The sequence below is a fragment of the Talpa europaea genome, assembly GCF_964194135.1.
Source record: "Talpa europaea genome assembly, chromosome: 9".
Classification (NCBI taxonomy): Eukaryota; Metazoa; Chordata; class Mammalia; order Eulipotyphla; family Talpidae; genus Talpa; species Talpa europaea.
Genome location: NC_140076.1, coordinates 74,178,054 through 74,199,079, shown reverse-complemented (window position 1 = coordinate 74,199,079; position 21,026 = coordinate 74,178,054). Strand labels below are relative to the sequence as shown.

At 39.4% G+C, this 21,026-nt stretch overlaps 1 protein-coding gene across 1 annotated transcript; it reads left to right on the top strand.

Annotated features, from left to right (window-relative positions):
* Positions 1-19,079: 19,079 nt before the first annotated feature.
* Positions 19,080-20,030, top strand: LOC311177891 (olfactory receptor 2V1-like; the record flags this gene model as incomplete). The annotated part of the gene is made up of 1 exon (XM_084244136.1): positions 19,080-20,030. The coding sequence occupies one exon, from the start codon at positions 19,080-19,082 to the stop codon at positions 20,028-20,030; it is 951 nt and encodes a 316-aa protein (XP_084100262.1).
* Positions 20,031-21,026: the final 996 nt, after the last annotated feature.

The window sequence follows — 21,026 nt, the reverse complement described above, 5'->3', positions numbered from 1 at the left end:
GATTATTGTGTAGCTGTCTGGTAAAGCTTCAATGTTATGATAAACTATGCTAGAATCTTGATCACCTAAAAGTTCTGTAATATCTTTTCCCTTGCATCTCTTTTCTGACTTGATTCCAGTAACTTACAAGGAATTTAATTTTGCTTTAATTTAAATAACTTAAACATAATGTAGTTCCATGTTTTTTATCTGATGCAAAGAAGCCCCAATAGGTCTTGTCTGTGTATTTTAGAAGGCTGAAATCAGTAAGACAAAATCCAACAGAGGAATTTGAAGCCAACTAATTTGTATGGGAAGAATGTAAAAAAATCCCTATTATGTGGTTTGTCTAGAGCATAATTAGGGAGGGTCTTTTAACTAGATTTCCTGGTTTTCAAAAATTTGAATTTTAATAATATTTTTGATGTGATATTTCAATTTTTACTGGATAGTAAATGTGTGCATAGAAGATCTTTTTAAAATTGAGATGCATTAAAAAAAGAAAATAAGTGAATTGATTTAAAGTCTTCAGCAGGAATAATGTCTAAGCTGTTTTGAGGACAATTTTTAGTCATACTTTCTTATTTCTTCTCATGCTTTACATTTTTTTGTTGAAAATTGGACATTTGGAATATTTTAATGTGGTAACTCTGTTAATTAGATTTTTCTCCCTCCTCAGCTTTTTGTTTCTTGCTATAGGTTACAGTTATTTGGTGTGTTTTATAAGATATTTTTGTAAAGTCTGTATTTTTGTCTCTGGTTTCAGGCTTTAGAGAGAATGGAGGTCAGGGGCACAAGGAAACATAATTCTTAGAACATGTATAAGCAGGATGCCTTTAGGTTGTCTATCCAATTTAATTTTCCCAAAATATTTTATAGTAAATATCTTTATTCCCATTTTACAGATGAGGAAAATGAGGTTGAGATTGTCCAAGGTCAAATCTAAGTAAGCTTCTCACCAGCTCTGATTTCAACATCAAGAATTTGTGCTATGTTACCATTAGCTTTGGAAATCACTTAGTAATTTTGTTAGTGAATTACTGCAAGGGATCTGATAGGAAAGTGGGCAAGAGGATGTCATTATTAGGGACAGATGATCTCTTGGTCATGGATTCCCAAGATTCCAGTGGAATTAAATTCTGAGGTCAGAAAGGTCAGTGGGATCTTGGATTGGAGACTTCCCATATAGCCTATGTAATGAGAGGCAGCAGAAAGTTGTAGAGGGGTGAGGATCTGGAGTCTGGAAGTCTCGGAACATGACCCATTGGCATTGCCTATGAACATGAGTTAGTGACTGTCTTCCAGGTGGTTAACAACAAAAGGAAAAAACAATGTTTCCCATCTCCCTTTCGGAATGGAGGAAGAGTCAATTATTCCCATATTGACCTATAGAAATCCTCCGTAATTGTCCTCTTTACCTCCCTCTGGGAAAGAGCTTGTTTGTTGGAGTAGCTGCAGTGAATAGAGAACTTTGCTGGAAGCTCCCTTCCCTTGGAGGTTTAATTGCCAGAGACTGGGGACAGAAGTGTGACAGAGGAGAGGTCTCCAAGGATTTCTGAAAATAGAAGCAGTTTTCCTTAGTCACAGCAGAAGAGAGAAAAGTGGTGATGTGAGGGATGGCAGTGAATAAAACCTCTCTCCTGGTGCTGGACCTGGCCCAGCAAGGGGTCTGCTCCATAGGTGAGAGACTTTGTGCTGGCTGCCACAAGAGGTCCTCTGCTCCTGGTCCATCTCATTCCATCCAGCTTTCCGTTTGGATGAGGGAATATGGTCTTTCTGTGGTGTAGTTTTGTTTCTGGAGGCTTTTTCTTAACCACTAATCATTCTGCCAGTGCTTTATCATGGAACTCTCCTTTCAGGTTTTTCTGGTTCCAGTTTCCTTCTCTCAGAATTCATTTATTCCCATTTTATCAACTCTTAATGCATTTCACCAAAACCTTTCCACAACCCTTGTGAAAGACATCAGATATTTCCTGTCTATGGGTGGCCCCAAGCACCTCTGTTCCTTCGCACTTTCAAGAGAAGTTCTGACTACACGAACCTTTCTTTCTTCTGGATATTTCTTTTTCTACCTTTCCGCGGCCCCTCCTGCTTCTGTTTTAGACCATTTCTTCCAAGGGGATGGCGGTACACTGGCTTTCCTGTACTGAGAGGCCCCACTACAGACCCAAGTGACTGATCAGAGCAGCACTTGCCTGGTAGTGAGTCTGTTCACCCAGGACATAAGGTTATTATCTGTTCTCCTGACTCCCCAGTCATTTCTGGTGTCTTTGATTACATAGTTTCAGGTAAGCCTCTTTCTCTATGTCTGGTATTCCCCCCTTCCCCCTTTTTTTTTTTTAAAAAAAGATTTATTTATTTATGTATACAAGAGCTGGGGTACAGGCCAGAAGTGCAGGGGATGATAGGATTCACCAGAGACAGACAGTGGGGAACAGAACAGGCAGATCGACCGAAGTGCACTGCTGAGGGGAGCAGCGGGAGAATCAAGAGAGGTCTGCTGCGCCATGTGGGTAGCTCCCTGGCCGGGTATCGAACTCAAACTTGTGCTGCAGAGGCTGTGGACAGCTTCACAGGCTGCGTCTTAACCCTTTGCGCCACCAGGGAGGCCCTTTTTTCCCTTTTTGTTATCAAATGCTCGAAATGTTTGTTCACCCCACAGCTATCTCTATCGTTCTCTCTTTACTGTTTCTCTTGAGGCAGAGGGTTTTTGTGTGGTTATATTTAGTTTCTAAAATATTGTTTTCCCTTGTTTATCCTTTACTCTGTGGGTAGAGCTAGGGAACACCCAAGGGGTTGTTTGGCTCAGCCTGTCATTTTACAGCTTGGGAGGCTGAGACCCAGGGGGAAAAATGACTTCTTCAGGGTCTGACCACAGGTTTTATGGAGGGTGGGCACTATTTTTGTCTTTTCAAGTCTAAGGAGGATGAGGCAATGCCTAGACCACCCTAAACTAACTGCCTCGGGGGCTGGGAAAGTTACCTGTCCCTGATGAGATTAGGTTAGTAGGTTTTAGAAGAGAGTGGTAAAATCCTAATCTGCCCACCCATGTACCACATACACCTTTATTTCTAACTCTTGGAAACATGTTTTTGCTTGCAGCTTCTCCACATTCCAAATGTTGTTTTTCATTTGAACATTTTCTCCTATACTCCTTGAAGTATGGTCATGCCTTTGCTTTTATTTGGAAAACCATGTTTTGGTGTGTCTTCTTTTATCTCTTTCCATTCTGCAGTTTCCTTTCTCATCAAGACAGCTGTTTGGTGAGTCTGACTTCTCTCTTTTTCTACTGCAGGGCTCGCTGACAAAATTCTCAGGTGCACTTCCACAGAAGTGCACAGCCTATGGCTTTGGCAAGTCTGATCTGAGAGGTGCAGGAAAACCTTCCTGCCCTAAAATATCTCCTGCTGTTACCCAATTAAAACCCTTGTGTTGTAGTCACCTGGTAAAGCTTTGTCAGGAGAAATTTGCATCTCAATTGGTAGTAAGGGTTTACATTACATTGGATAGAACATTCTTCATTAGCAAAGATTAATTTTCTTTATTAGCAAATATTAGTTTACCTGATCAATTGGTTAAAAACATTTCTTAAAATCTAACTGTGAAGAGGCAAAGTAAAAGGTGTCAAGCCTCCCTTCCTTTCAACTAAAAAATTCTTGATTTCCAGTACATTAAACTTAAAAAGAAAAATCCTTTCCTCCTCCTTTTTATTCCATATACTATCACCTTCTTCCAAAGCATAAACGATGGCAGCTGTGGATAGTATAATAGCTGCCACTATATATTGGGCACTTACTGTGTTCCAGGTACTACAATATAGATTTTTATAGTATTGTCCTATTTTATCTTCTCAACCACTGTAGATGATGAAACTGGGGCTCACAATATGTAAGGAAACTGCTCCAGGTTACACAGCTGGTGGCCATCTCCTGCCTTGACCATCAGAGCTGTTTCCTAGTCATTTCTCCCCTTCTCTCTATCTATGCTGTCTGGTGAACAGGCGTAGACCAGATCCTTTGCTCAACAACCAATAATGACTGCCATTTGTTAGCCTTTTATGTGTGAACTGGGCAAGTGTCTGGTACTTTTGAACACATGAACTCACTCAATATTCACAATCACCCTAGAGAGTGATTAATTTTTGTTCTCATTTTGCAGATGATGTGAAAGGTTCAGTAAGCATTTGCCCAAAGCTAATAATTGATTAAATCCTAGCGTTTCACTATGACCCAGTGATATATAAGGTCCACAGTCCTCACCTGCTTTCAGGACTAAACTCCCTGCTTAACCTGTGTGGACCCCCTGCTCAGTCAATGGGCCCAACTTGCCTCCCCCAACAATACAATGCTTTCTTTGCCTCAGGCTCTGTCCTTCCCTCTATCTGGAATATTTTGGATATTCCAATTATCCTTCAGGATCCAAGTTCACATCCTGGGTTGCAGGAATCTTTCTTGATTCTACTAAACAGATGAAAATTTCCTGCCTGCACCCTTAAGGGCAGGAAGATGGCACCCATGGCACCTGCCAGGATCCCACCTCTCTGGAGTGCTACATACACTCAGGTTAACATGTGGTGTACACAGAGACCACATTCTAGGACTTTGCGCTCATTAAACATTTGGTTAAGAAATCCATTATTAAAAATGTAAACATTACACTTTCTTTATATAAATAACTTTAACAATAAAAGGAAGGCTTTTCACCATTTAAATAAATAGAATGGAAATCATGGATTTTCTGTTGAGAACAATGCCTGTAAGCACCAGAATTTACATACAATTTTAGGATTCATGTTAGGAATTTTCGGTGCTCTGTTTATCAGTAAGGCAATACTTAATTAATCAACAACTTAGTGATATTAGACCTGAAGTGACTGAAGAAAGAAGAAAGATCACCCAGAAGGAAGGACTTGAAGGTTTTTGTTTTTTCCGAGGGTGGTGAGGGGATGGTCAATTAGATTGTCGACTTCCAGGTGTTGACTGTAATAAACTCTTATTATCAACTGAGGTGCAAATTTCTTCTGACAAAGCTTCCAGCATTTAGCACAGTATCTAGCACATAGTAGGTGCTCAGTGAATGACTGTTGACTGACTGACTGAATGAATGAATGATTAAGGAAGATCGTTTAGACAGATGGAATGTTGTGAATGCAAATACGGTATGTGGTTGGTGAGATGTGAGGACTCTGGCATATTAAGATGGAGAGAAAGGCTGAGACTGGTTGGGCAGGCTGTGATATCTGTACCAGCTGAGTTTGACCTTGTAACTACATGGAGTCTTGATCACCTGGAAGAGGTCATGCTCTTAACATGAGCAAAATTTGTGATGATGGGAAAGGAAGTGGGAGTGTCAAGCTGTGAGCACTGTCTCTGTTCACATGAGAGGCAGCTGAGGGCTGCAGCAGCTATGAGAAGACCCTGAAGAGGGCAGGGCTGCCCAAGAGAGCTAAAGGAGTTTGAGGCCATGTGGTCACTCCATAGCCCTTCCCAACAGAAAGGGAGAGTCAGAGACACTGGCCACTCCCAGGCCCCAAAGTCCCAGGGGTCAGAGAGGATTTTATAGAGTTGGTAAGTACAGGGCTGTGTCCCTCTGGCTGCCCACCTCACTCGGGTGCCCCTTTGTCCCAACTGTGAGGTTATCTTTCTCCTAATTCTTTTCTCTTGCATCTACTTTCTCCTTTCTCACCAAATCAGCCTTCTCTGCCCTCTATATTGCATTGTGTCTTTGTTTTTCTTATTTTCTGGGGAAATAGCATTTCTGATGCTTTCATCTTTTCCTGTGTTACTTTTTAAATTTTTTTTAGATTTCCCCCCATTCTATCACATCTCTTTATCTTGTTTCCTTTTCCTAGGCATTTTCACATTATTCTTTTTTTTTTTTTTAAGATTTATTTATTTAAGCATACAAGAACTGGGGTAAAGGCCAGAGGTGTGGAGGGTACTAGGATTCACTAGAGACAGAGCGGGGAACAGAACAGGAAGACTGACTGAAATACACTGCTGAGGGGAGCAGCAGGTGAGTCAGAAGAGGTCTGCTGTGCCATGTGGGTCTCCTCCCTGGCTGGGGATTGAATTTGTGCTGCAGTGGCTGCTGATAGCTTCATAGGTTGTGTCTTAACCCCTTGCACCACCAGGGAGGCCCCCACATTACTCTTTTTAATCTCTCTTCCACTCCTGGTTTATTGTTAATGTATCTCTTCATTCCTCTTCATTCTAATCCCTCATCCTCTTTCTCGTACTTGCATTCTGTGCTGTTGCTCTCTGAAGGTTACCATCATTCCCTGGGATGGAAATCTCAGTTGGCCTGAGTGCTATGGCTGCGGAGTGTATGACCAGGTAGCTTTGACAAGAAAGAGATCCCCATAATCCAGAAGTGACATTAAGAATAGTATCCATGTCACTGCTGAATTATGGGGATCTCTTTGTTGTCAAAGCTACCTGGCCATAGACAGCACAGTCAGTCATAGCACTTGGGTGCAAATTGAGAATACCATCCCTTCCCAGAAAATAATTAAATTTCTCTAGATACTTGTGAGTTTTAGCAGTTTTTTATGTTTTTTTATGAATTTTTGTTTCTGGGAACTACTGCTCATTTTACCCATTCTCTTATTGATTGTGAATATCCTTTTACTCTTTACATAGTATGGATATGAATTGTTTCTCGTATATATTTTAAAATATACATTATACTATAAATATTTAATATTACATATATCTATATTTCATTATTTATGTTTTATTTAATGAGAACATTCCTATTTCAAAGGATATAAGAACATTCTCCTATTTTTTTTTATAATAATGTTTTCTTCTCCATTTAGTTCTTTAATCTGCTAGGAATGTATTTTTGTGCAGTGTGAGGTATGGATCTAATTTTTATTTTTACAAAAATAAACAAACAATTGTTTCAAATTCACAGATTTTAAATTCTGTTGTTTAAATCAGATTGTCAAAAAACATAAGGGACTGATGGTATTTATTCTTTTCTATTGGTTAATTTGCTTATTCCTTTGCCTTATCAGACTCTTTATATTTTATTTTTTGGTGGATATATAGATTTTATTTTTTAATATTTTATATAATTTTTACATCATTTTTCATTTTTGTACAATGTATGCATTTTCATTTTTATATTCCCAATATAATTTCCCAATATAATTTCATTTTTATATGCCCAGTATTGCACCCCCCTTATTTTGACCCTAATCCTTCCTCTCCCCGCCCCCAGCCCCTCCCCCCCATAGTGTGTCTCTGGTTTATAGTTGCTTGTTGATTTTGATTTTTACTTTATTATAGTTAGTCTTTTTCCTGGTTCCTTATTTAGGTTTTCTAAATACCTGCTATGAGTGAGACCATCCAGTATTTTTCTTTTTCTTTCTGGCTTCTTTCACTGAGCATGATCCCTTCCAGCTCCATCCATGTTGCTGAAAATTGCATGTGTTTATCTTTTTTGAAGGCTGAGTAATATTCTGTTGTGTATATATGCCACATCTTCTTGATCCAGTCATCTATTTGTGGGCATTTGGGTTGTTTCCAAAGCTTAGCTATTGTGAATAGTGCTGCTATAAACAGGGGTGCAGGTGCCCTTTGGAATTAATTTTTCTGTGTCATTTGGGTAAATACCTTGGAGTGGAATTGCTGGATCATATGAAACTCTATCTTTAGTAGGTTGAGGAATCTCCACACAGCTCTCAACAGTGGTTGGGCCAGTTTGCACTCTCACTGGTAGTGCAGGAGAGTTCCTTTTTCTCCACATCCTCACCAACATTTGTTGTTGCTAATTTTCTTAATGTGTGCCATTCTCACTGGTGTAAGATGGTATCTCACTGTAGTTTTGATTTGCATTTCCCTGATTACAAGTGATGTTGAACATTTTTTCATGTGCCTGCTGGCCATTTGCATTTCCACTTTGGAGAAGTTTCTTTTTAGCTCTTCTGCCCATTTTTTGACTGGATTATTTTGTTTGTTTGTTTTTTTTTAAGATTTATTTATTTATTTATTTATTTATTTATTTATTTATTTATTTATGTATTTATTTATTTATATAAGCACTGGGTACAATCAGAAGCACGGGAGGGTGAGAGAATTCACCAGAGCCACAGCGGGGAGCAGAACCTGCAGACTGATGAAGTACACTGCTGAGGGGAGCAGCGGGCATGGCAGGAGAGATCTGCACTCCATGTGGGACCCTTACTGGCAGCCGGGGATGGAACTGGAGCTGCAGAGGCTGTGGGCAGCTTGGCAGCCCAGTGCTCAACTGCTGCACCACCAGGGAGGCCCTATTTTATTTGTTTTTGTGGAGTCCATCAGCTCTTTGTAGATTTTTGTGATCAGTCCTTTATTATTAGTGTTGTGTGCAAAAATTTTTTACCAATCAGTGGGGTGTCTCTTTGTTTTGGTTATTGCCTCTTTTACTGTGCAGAAGCTCTTTAATTTGATATAGTCCCAGCTATTTATCTTTGCCTTCATTATCACTGCTTTGGGTGATGTGTCTGTAAAGATGTCTTTGAGGTGCATGTCATGTAGTGTTTCAACTATATTTTCTTCTATATATTTTATGGTTTCAGGTCTTATGTCTAGTTCTCTAATCCATTTTGAGTGGTTTTTTGTGCATGGTGTGAGGAAGTAGTCAAGCTTAATTCTTTTGCATGTAGCGACCCAGTTTTCCCAGCACCATTTACTGAAGAAACTTTCTTTGCTCCAGTGCATATTCTTTGCTCCTTTGTCAAATATTAGTTGACCATAAATCTGTGGGTTTATTTCTGGATTTTCAGTTCCATGGGTCTGTGTGTCTGTTCTTGTTCCAATACCATGCAGTTTTGATTATTATGGCTTTGTAGTATAGTTTGCATTCTGGGTGTGTGATGCTTCCATTCCCTTCTTTTTGTTTAGGAGGGCTTTGGCTATTCAGGGTTTTGGTGGCTCCATATGAATTTCATCAATATTTGTTCAATTTCTTTGAAGAATGTCATTGAAATTTTTATTGGTATAGCATTGAATCTGTAAATTGCTTTTGGTAGGATGGCCATTTTGATAATGTTAATTCTTCCAGTCTCTGACCAGGGGATGTCTTTCCATTTCTTAGTGTCTTCTCCTTTTCTTTTAACATGTTTTATAGTTTTCTTTGTATAGGTCCTTTACCTCTTTTGTTAGATTTATTCCCAAGTATTTGATTTTTTTTGTTTCAATAATAAAAGGGATTTTTTAAAAATTTCTTCTTCTTCAGATTTATTGTTTGTGTATGGGAAGGCTACTGATTTGTGCCTGTTGATTTTGTATCCTGCCAGTTTACTAAATTGACTAATTAGTTTTCTGTGGAGTTTTTGGGGTTCTCTATGTATATTATCATATCATCTGCAAACAGTTTGACTACTTTCTTGCCTATTTGCATCCTTGTATGTCTTTCTCTTGTCTTATTGCTCTGGCTAGGGCTTCCAGTATTATATTGAAAAGAAGTGGTGAGAGTGGACATCATTGTCTTCTTCAAGATCTTAATGGAAATGCTTTCAGCTTTTCACCATTGAGAATGATGTTGGCTCTGGGCTTGTCATATGTGACCTTTATGATGTTGAAGTATGTTCCTTGTATCCTGAGAATTTCAAGGGCCTTTAGCATCAATGGGTGTTGTACTTTGTCGAAAGCTTTCTCAGCATCTATTGATATTATCATATGGTTTTTATATTTCTTTGTATTGATGTATTGGATTACCTTGATTGCTTTTCAGATGTTGAACCATCCTTGTGTCCCTGGAATAAATCCTACTTGGTCATGGTGAATTATCTTATGAATATATTGATGGATTCTGATAGCTAAAATTTTATTGAGGATTTTTGCATCAGTGTTCATTAGCAAGATTGGCCTGTAGTTTTCTTTTTTTGCATTGTCCTTGTTCAGTTTTGGTATTAGTGTAATGTTGGCTTCATAGATTGTGTTTGGTTTTATCCCTTCCTTCTCAATTTTTTGAAAGTATTTGTGAAGGATGGACACTAATTCGTTTCTGAATGTTTGGTCGACTTTATTGGTACATCCATCTGGTCCTGGGCTTTTGTTTTGGGGAAGGGTTTTGATTACCATTTCAATTTCACTGCTTGTAATTGGTCTGTTCTATGTTTTCTTTATCTAGCTTTGGGTGATTGTAGAGTTGTAGGAATTTGTCCATCTCTTCTAGATTGTTGAGCTTGTTTGCATATAACTGTTCATAGTAATTTCTGATTATTCTTTTGATTTCTACTGTGTCTTTTGTGATTTCTCCTCTTTCATTTGCGATCCTATTTATTTGTGCTTTCTCCTGTTTTTCCTTTGTGAGCCTGGCTAGGGGTTTGTCTATTTTATTTATTTTTTCGAAGAACCTACTTTTGGTTTCATTGATCTTTTGGATTGTTTTTTTAGTTTCTATTTCATTTATTTCTGTTTTGATTTTTATTATTTCTTTTCTTCTACTGGTTTTAGGGCTTTGTCATTGTGCTTCTTCTAGTTCTTTGAGCTTTGAGATTAGGTTGTTCTTTGAGTTCTTTTTTGTTTCTTGATGTGAGTCTGTATTGCTATATATTTTCCTCTTACTACTGCTTTTGCTGCATCCCATACATTTAGGAAATTGGTGTCCTCCTTGTCATTCAACTCAAAGTTTTTTTTTAATTTCTTCTTTGATCTCCTCATTAGTTCAGTGGTCTTCCAGTAGTGTGGGCTTCAATCTGCATGAGGTAGGAGAGTTCCTTGCCTTCTTTTTATGGTTTATTTCTAGTTTGATGCCTTCAAGGTCAGAAAAGATGGTTGGTATGATTTCAATCTTGGTGTATCTGTTGATGTTTGTCTTATGTCCGAGTATGTGATCGATCCTGGAGAATGATCTGTGTGCACTTGAGAAAAGTTTGTACTCAGATTTTTTTGGGCTTAGTGTTCTATAGATGTCTGTTAAGCCCATGAGCTCTAGATCCTTATTTAGAGCTTTAGTGTCCTTACTTATTTTTTGTTGTTGATCTGTCCATTATTGATAGGGGTATGTTGAAGTCTCCTACTACATATGTGTTTTCTCTGATGCCTGTTTTCAGAGATCATAATAGTTGTCTGATATATTTTGGTGCTCCTTCATTTGGTGAGTATATGTTTATGAGTGTTATTTCTTCTTGAAGTATTGTCTCCTCAATCATAATGTAGTGACTGTCTTGGTCTCTTTTTACCTTTTTGAGTTTGAAATCTGTTTTATCTAAGTATAGTTGTTCCTGCCTTCTTTTTTGGTCCATTTGCTTGTAGGATTGTTTTCCATCCTTTTACTTTCAGTCTATTTTTATCTTTTGTAGTTAAGTGAGTTTCCTGGAGACAGCAAAAGGTTGGGTTTTGTTTCTTAATCCATCCTGCAACTCTGTGTCTTTTTATTGAAGAATTTAGTCCACTTACATTTTGAGTTAATATTGATATTTTAGTGTCTGTGTTTGCCATTTTGTTTGTCTTTCCATTTTTATTTTAGTAATTTTTTTTGGTCTTGTTTCATTCTTATTCATCCCTCTGTTAGTTTTGGCTTTAGGACCCCTTCTAGTATTTTAGGCAGTGGGGGTTTAGTCATAATGAAATTCTGGAGTTTCAGTTTGTCTGGGAAGGTCCTTATTCTTTCTTCATAGAGGAAGAAAAGCTTTGCAGGATAGAGTATTCTTGGCTGGCATTTGCTGTCTTGGAGTCTGTTGACCATGTCCCTCCACTCTTTCCTTGACTGCAGTGTTTCTTCAGAGAAGTCTGATGTCAGCCTGATTGGTTTCCCTTTGTATGTTATCTGTTTCTTCCCTCTTGCCATCTTCATCATTTTTTTCCTTGTCTTGGGTTCTTGGGAGCTTTAGTATTATGTGCTGTATTTTTCCTTTCATCATGGAAATCTGGTGTTCTTCTTGCTTCTTGTATGTCTTTTTTCAGCTCCTTCTTCATATTTGCGAAGTTCTCCTCAATTATTTCCTAGAATATTTTCTCTGTTCCTATATCTCTCTCCTCTCCTTCTGGGATTCCTATAACTCTTATATTTCCTTTCCTCATGGAGTCAGATAGTTCCCAAAGTCTTTCTTCATTCTTTTTTATTCGTACTGCTCATCCCTTTTCTGTTTTGGTTCTTTTTATTTCTGTGTCTTCGAGAGTACTTATTCATTCTTCCATTTCATCTATTCTGCTATCACTGCTTTTCCCACAGTTCTTTAGCTCTTCCATTAATCATTTGATCTCCTGCATTTCTTTCATTTCCCTCTTTAGAGACTCAATTTCATTCTTCTGATCGTTGATTATTTTTCCCTTATCTTTGTTTTCTTTAATGACTTCTGTCAGTTTTTTAATCACGGCAATTTTAATTTCTCATTCTGGAAGGCTCAGAAGTTCTTCCAAGTCACTGTTGTTGCAATCTGGTGGATGATTTTTATTTTGTGGTGTGTCTTCTCCTTGAGGACTTGCTTGGTTGCTTGTAGTTTGTCCTCTCCCTGCTGCTTGTTTTCTAATTTGTCCTGTGTGTTGGGACACTGTGTCGCTGGTACTGGCCAGCATCTTTTTGGTGTGCTCTTTCTGGGATGTCAGAAACTGTTAGTCCAATAGAGTCAGATACTGTTGTGCCAGAAGTCCAGTAGGGCATTGGTACTATGAATATGTTAATGATTGCTGTCGCAGAATATCTCCTTCTTCTGTATTTGTTTAATTCCAAAGGTCAGTCTTGAAGTCCTGCAGACTGCCCTGGAGGTGGGGTGGGTGGATTGCTTGCTGGGCTCCAAATTGCTGGATCCCCTTCTCAGCTTCAACTCACTGCCAGACTGGACCTGGCTTGTGGGGGTCTTCAGCTCACCTCTAGTTGCGGGTTCAGCTCTCTCCCAGTTTCAAGCAGTTTTTCATGAGGCAAAGGTCCTTATTCTAAAATGTTGAGTTGGAAGCGCATTCTCGTGTACTGTCCCGAGCTCTTGCGTGCTCTCCCGCGCTGTCCCACGCCCAAGGTCTACCCTGGTTGTGGCTGTCGCTCCCCCTCTGGGATCCCTGTGCTGGCCAGAAGGGCCTGGCATGGGGGTGCTTCCCAGCTCACCTCTCGCTCGGGGGTCAGCCCGATCCCAGTTTCAAGCTGTTTTTGATGAGGCGAAGGTCCCTATTCTAAAATGGAGAGTCGGAAGCGTGATTTCCTGTGCTTTCCTGCGCTCGCAGTCTGCCCCAGACTAATATTTTAATAAATGATCAAGTAATTTGGCTTTTTACTCTGGTATACTGGACACTATTTTACTTTTACAAAATTATTTTGGCTATTTGTTCAGCAAATACTTATTAAGCACCTACAACGTGCTGTGTATGTAGCAAGTTGGTTCTCACTTTATCCACCTCCTTGACAAATCCTATTGGGCAGCATTACAATGCTGTGTGTATATATTTATTTAGACTACGTTATAGTCTCACAAAGAATAAAATTCAAGAGACACAACTTTGTATTCCATAAAGAGGGTGTTTTCTACCCTATATCTCGACGATTCTCATGGTTCTTTTGATTCTTTCCTCTGAAGCACTCTTACTGTTTCCTTATGTTTCATTCCAGAGATTTGATTTTTAGATATATGTATATACATATATACACATACATAGATTTAAAAATACATATATGTAACATGTTACATGATATATGATAAAAAATAGTGTATGTATATATGTTATTTATATATTAGTATATTAATTTACATAGAAGTATATAAACCATAATTATATAATTTGTATAACAATATAAAACATAATTATGGCACATAGTTATAAAATGTGCAATATACCATGTATGTATTAATTATACTATATGTGTTGCTCTGAACAGTGCTTTTTAAAATTTTTAAAAATTTTATTATTTTTAATTTATATATATATTTTACATTATTGTTCATTTTTAAACAATGTTTGCTTTCTTTTCTCAGTTGCAGTCCCCATAGAATTTCCACCACCAGTTCACCTATGCACCATCACCACAGTCCCCTGTGTTCTTCTGTCCCTCGATTCCTCTTCTTCACCCTCCCCTGCAGAATGTCTCTGGTTTATAGTTGTGTTTCTTTTTGTTTTGTTTTGTTGTGTTTTTTTATTGTTATTTTATTTTTTCCCCTGATGCCTTATTTGTTTCCCCTATATTCCTCTTAAAAGTGAAACCATCTGATATTTTTCTTTTTCCTTCTGACTTATTTCACTGAACAGAATTCCTTCTAGCTCCATCCATGTTGCTGCGAATGGCATGAGTTTATCTTTTTTGATTGCTGAATAGTATTCAATTGTGTATATATATATATGACATCTTCTTGATCCAGTCATCTATTTTTGTGCATTTGTATTGTTTCCAGGTTTTACCTATTATAAATAGTGCTGCAATAAACATAGGGGTACAGGTGTTCTTTTGAATCAATGTTTTTGTGTCCTTTGGTTATATACCTAGCAGTGGAATTGCTGGGTTATGTGGTAGCCCCATTTTTAGTAGTTTGAGGAACCTCCATACTTTCCATGGTGGTTGGACCAGTTTTCATTCCCACTAGCAATGTAGGAGAGTTCCTTTTTCACCACATCCTCGCCAACATTTGTTGTTGCTAGTTTTTTTGTTATGTGCCATTCTTACTGGTTTAAGATGGCATCTCATTGTGGTTTGAACAGTGATTTTTTTTCCACCGGACAATTGTAAAGAATTCTATATCAATGCATAAAAATCAACCTTGTTTTGCTTATTTGCATATTATTCCATTGTTTATTCAATCTTTCCTCTATTGGTGGATAGATTGCTTGCAAACTTTTTTCTGTTGTCAACAAATCCACATCTAACCACCTTGTCTAGGTGTCATTTCATATATGTGCAAATATTTCTGTAATATGAATTTCTGTAAGTAGAATGACTTTGTCAAAAAGTACTTTTACTTCTTTTACTTTGAATTTTCCTTGTTTGTAGTATCTTATTCTTGTTTCATGTTTATAATACCCATCCTCATTTTATTCCCTGTTAATTTTATGAATTTTGAAAGCTTTTTGTTTCCTTTCTTCATTCATATTGCTTTATTTGTTTTCCTTCCCTTCTTTGAGCATGGAACTTTTTTTTTTAATGTATGTGTTGACTCTCATATTAAAGTGTGGGGGTAATAAATTGGGCACTCTGTGTATGTGGGTGGGGACATGGCCACTGTGGCTTCACTTTTTTTTTTTTTTTAACTTCCAACATCATTATCTTTAGATATTTCCTGGGCCAGTCAAGATTCCTGGATTGGGGCAGAGGGATTTATCTATTTTCCTGCCTAAAGTGAGTAAATCCGGGTCCTAAGAGTTGAATGGGAGTTGAGGCCAGTTACTCTACTTTCTTCACGTGTGCCCTGTGCTCACAGCACCCTCACCTCCTCTGGGTCTCCCTGGTAGCTTCAATTCTGAAAAATCAGTGTCCTACTTTCTTCCAGGCTGAGGGAGGGACAGGGCCCAGGTTTGTGAGGTTGGGTGTGAACTCTACTTCTTCAGCTGACTTTCAAATTTTATGTCCATTTTGGATCTTGTTCTCCCCCTGACTGGGGTAATACATCAGCTTTCTTGGGTCTGCAAGTTGGTTACCAGCTCCCCATCTGCTTCTGAGTACCCCTCCCTAAATAGTTTTGTTGTTGTTCTCTTATTCTCAATGTATCTATGTTTCATCCCATTCTAGTAGAATTTTTGGCGGGAATAGTGACTGGATATGTTGAGTCACTTTTAACTTAGAAGTAGAGTTTTTTATATATCATGGTTCTTGAGATCCTGGGTGTTGATGATAACTTTTAGTTATCCTCAGGGTCCTAAGGCAGACAACTTTAGGGTTAATTCAAGTAATATTTGTTTATATTATATAGATTTCAGGTGCACAGCCTTATAAAGCAACACCTGTATATGCTACACTATGTTTGCATTCAGAAGTCTAGTTTCTTTACACCATTATACAATTGACCCCTATTACCTGGCTTATACATGCCCCTTTTCCCCCTTCCTTTCTGGTAACTACTATTTTGCTTTTGTCTAAGAGTTTTTTCTTTATTCTTTTGCTCATTAATTTGTTTTGCTTCTTTGTCTATCACATGAGTGAAGTCATATGGTATTTTACCTTTCTCCACATGATTCTATTCAAGCTTAATACCCTTAAGTTCCATCCATATTGTTGCAAATGGAAGGATTTCATCTTTTTTTTTTGTAGCTGAGTAGTATTCCATTGTGTATAAATACTACATCTTTATCCAATGATCTGTCAATGGTCACTTAGGTTATTTCTAGCTGTTGACTATTGTGGAGTATGCTATAATAAACAGGGGGGGGTACATATCTCTTTTTAAGTATGTGTTTTTTGTATTCTTTGGGTAAGGACCAAAAAGTAGGGTAGCTAGATCATAAGCTATTTCTATGGTTAATTTTTTTGAGAACTTTCCATTCTGTTTTTCATATTGTTTTCCATCAACAGTGTACAAACATTTTGTAGGGATATTCTTAAGGACAATCCTCTTCTGTCCTGCTACCAAGTCAGAGTTCTTCCTGGAAACATAGCTTGCTATGTGGCTCTTTGTTCAACTGCTTCTCTGATTTTGGAATAAATGGGTCTTGAGAGATTCCTTGAACCGTTTCCTTGCTTCCACTGTTACAAACTAGTAATCTTGGTTTTGCCCCTCTTTGGAGAGGGCACTGTGGTCTGTGCTTACAGGTGTCTCTTTTTCACATTCTCCTTCATATCTGCTCAGTTTCTACTGCTTAAAAAATCCAATAAAATTTGTATCTCTTCCAATTTTATTTTGTGTTTCAACTTCAGCCACTCCAATTTTGTCCAATATGGACTTCTGCTTCTGCTTTGACCTCACTACTTCTGGGTGACTTCTGAGAAAAGTCATTAGGTGTCAGTGTCATTTCCAAAGTATTAATTGTCCTATTAGAATTTTAGTTGGGATCACATGGATTTTTTTGATTAACTTATGGAGAATGTACATCCTCACAATGTTGAGCTTATTTACCCAAGAATATGCATAGCTCCCTTTAGGCCTTTCATGCTTTTCAGTAATGTTTTATAATTTTAAGCATGAAGGCTCTTTCCTAGGTTCTTTAGTTTTTGTTGCAACTGAGAATAAGATTTTTTTTTCCTACTACATTTCCTAATTGGCTAGTGGTATTGTATGAGAAAACTGATTTGGGGTACTGATCCTATTTATACAATATGTAATTGCATGCACACACACACACACACACATATACTCATTTGCTTTAAACATTGTTGCATTGCCACATTTCTTACAGAAAATTTATATATACTATACAGAAGGAACCACTCTGTTAATATCTTGGCATTATTTTCTCCTACTTATTAGAAATACTTAAAAAAATAACAATTATATAGTATATACACTATATATACACATGTTATCTCTTTATTAAAATGCCATAACCCCCTTTTATTATATATTATGTGAATGCGCCATACTTTAAATATTCCTTTATATTGGCACTTGGATTGTCTCCAATTTCTTATTTACTAAGTTTCTTAAGAATACTTAATGCTTTAGGGCCTCCCCTGGTGGCACAGTGGTTGAGCCCTCGGCTGCGAGGCTGCCCGCAGCCTCTGCAGCACCGGTTCGTTCCCTGGCCAACGGCGAGGGTCCCACCAAAAAAAAAAAAAAAAACCAACAACAAACAAACAACAAACAAACAAAACCAAACCCAAAAAACCAACAAAACAAAACAAAACAAAACAAAAAATCTTAATGCTTTCTATCTAAAAAGAAAAGAAAATAAGTTAACCTAACTTTGTCTCACTTTCCCCACTTGTGAAATGAAAATAATGATCAACCTTTCCAGGCAGTTCTGATTATTAAATGCAAGGATGCAACATTGCCTTATTGCAGTATCTGACATAGGAGAAATGATCTAACAATGTCAGCTTTCACCATTTCTAAACTACTAGGCATTATTTACTATAAGCTTCCATCTTCACCATCACCCCACAAGAAAGCATTGTTATCCTAATTTATTTTATTTTTTTAAATAATGTTTTGCTCCTTTTTAAAAATATTGATTTATTTATACAAGAACTGGGGTACAGGCCAGAGGTGCAGGAGGGTGAGAGAATTCACCAGAGACAGAGCGGGGAGAAGAACAGGCAGACGGACTGAAGACACTGCTGCGGGGAGCAGCAGGCAAGGCAGGAGAGGTCTGCTGTGCCGTGTGGGCATCTCTCTGGCTGGCCAGGAATCAAACCCACACTGCAGAGGCTGCGGACAGCTTCATAGCGCGGTGCTCAACCTGCTGCACCATCAGGGAGGCCCTGTTATCCTAATTTAATATAAGGAAACTGAAGTTTGGAAAGTTAAGTTCAGTGCCTAGTTCACGCAGTTGGTAAATGTTTTTTCTGTTTTTTTCCTTTAAAAGCAAAACCTTGCTTTTGCTCAGTACTTTTTCCTTAAAAGCAAAACGTTGAGTGTAGTGCAGTTGGCCTAGAACTTTGCAGGAGAATCAACTATGAGGGCTGGAAAACAGACCAATTTTTAGCAGAGACAGAAGCAGTGCCTACTTTAACAATAAGTAGTTTAAAATTTCCTTCTCAACTGTGAGCAGGAAATCCTATCAGTTAAAACAACAACCGCCTCCCTTTTTGGTCGAGATTTTTTTTCTTAAAGAAGTCAGGACTTTTATTTAAACCAAGTAACATTTATTTATTTTTTTATTTTTTTAAAATTTTTTTTTTAAACACTTTTTTTTTTTTTAGATTTATTTATTTATTTATACCAGCACTGGGTACAGTCAGAAGCGCGGGAGGGTGAGAGAATTCACCAGAGCCAGAGCGGGGAGCAGAGCAGGCAGAAGGACCGAAGTACACTGCTGAGGGGAGCAGCGGGTGGCAGGACAGGTCTGCGCGCCATGCGGGACCCTCCTCCGGTGGCCAGGGAGCAGCCGAGGATCGAACCGGCGCCACAGAGTCTGCGGGCAGCTTCACAACCCAGCGCTCAACCGCTGCGCCACCGGGGAGGCCCAAACCAAGTAACATTTAAAGAGAGCAACACATTGGGCAAAGTTGTAGTACCTTCAGTATTGTGGTACTAACCATAAACCTCCTGCTTCCAGATCCCAACCCTCCCTCCAGTGCATCCCTCTGCAGGAACAATGGCCTGGGTGGGAAACCAGACGCTCATCTCCCACTTTATTCTTCTGGGCCTCTTCACATACTCGCCGCTGCATCTCTTCCTCTTCTCCGTCATCATGGTCATGTTTCTGGTGGCCCTCTCTGGCAATGGGCTCATGATCCTTCTCATCAATGTGGACTCGCGCCTGCACAGCCCTATGTACTTCTTCCTCAGCTGGCTGTCCCTCATGGATCTCATGCTCATCTCCACCATTGTGCCACGGATGGCTGTCGACTTCCTTCTGGGCAGTGGTTCCATCTCTTTCACTGGCTGTGGGCTTCAGATCCTCTTCTTTCTCACCCTCCTGGGAGATGAGTGTTTCTTGCTGGCTTTCATGGCTTATGACCGTTATGTGGCCATCAGCAATCCACTGAGATACTCAGTGGTCATGAGTCGCCGTGTCTGCTGGCTCATGGTGGCAGGGTCCTGGCTATTTGGCCTGGTGGATGGACTGATCCAGGCAGTTTTCACCCTGCGCTTCCCCTACTGTGGCTCCCAGGAGATCGATCACTTTTTCTGTGAGGTCCCTGCTGTACTCAAGCTGGCCTGTGCTGATACCTCCCTCTATGAGACCATGATCTATGTCTGCTGTGTCCTCATGCTGCTCCTGCCCTTCTCTGTCATCTCCGCCTCCTACCTGAGGATCCTGGTAGCTGTGCTCCGCATGCGTTCTGCTGAAGGCAGGCAGAAGGCCTTTGCTACCTGCTCCTCACACATGGCAGTGGTCTCCCTCTTCTATGGGGCTGCCATGATCACCTACATGAGGCCCCAGGCCTACCACTCCTCCAAGCAGGACAAAGTGGTCTCAGCCTTCTATACCATGATCACCCCCATGCTCAACCCACTCATCTATAGTTTGAGGAACAAGGAAGTGACTGGGGCTCTTAGGAAGCTCCTGGGGAGGTGTTCTTGTGGTGGAGGGCAGGGTTAGGTTGGAACTGGCACCTGTAGATATAAACTCTGGGACCAAAGTGCCTGGGAGTAGCCAACTGTAAGCTGATTGGATGAGAGGCACATGTGTCCTGTTGAAAATAAAGGAATTCTCTGACTAGAGTTAATTGTGTTAAGATGTTAGTTTTATTATGTCCATACTAGGTGTGGGCAACAAGGAAGGAAGGCTGGGCCTCTGGGATTTCAAAGAATAAAAGATACAGAGCTTTCATTCCATAGCTGCTGAGAGAGTCCGCAGATAACAGCTCTTAGCTGTGTCACCCTCTGTGCTGAGGAAAACATTTTGCCCAAGTCGTGCTTCTCCATGAGAGCTGCCTAAAACCCATGGCTGATCAGAGTATACAGGCCCAGTGTAGTTGCCTCAGTTTAACCCCAAAGGGCCATCTCAACTTCATAATTCCCTATAGGATTATAAGGCCTCACAGACAACCTCTCCTTGTGTAAACTTTTACTTCCTTCACTCCCTTCCCCTGCAATAGGTTTTGATTCTGAGAACATTTGCTACTTAATCTCCTGCAGGCAAAGCCTGGTTAGTCTCCTGAATTAGGCTTCTCAGGAAACCTAATCTGTGAGATATGGAAACTCAGGAATGATGGTAAGTTAGAGTTTGACAAGTATGGTCAGGTACATGCACTCAAGGGCACTGAGAAGGGAGAGGTCACTCTCTGCATGGCTGGTGTCAGGAGAGGTCAGAAATGGCATCATGGAGACTCTTAAGACAGGTTTAATTTATGGATTGCAAACTCAAATGACTGGACAGGAGGTGTCAATGAGGAAAGCTGTCTGGTGGGCATAGGGCATCACTCCTTGACTAAAGCCACTTGGCTGCTCTGCTCCACACAGGATGGGTAATCTGAGTTGGGAAGGAGATTGAGAGTTGGGCATAGCTTGAGGAGCAAGCATGGATGGGCCTCACAGTTTGGCTCTGGGAACCAGAAGGTAGTACCAAGCACTGGCTGGGCAAGGCAAAGGTTAA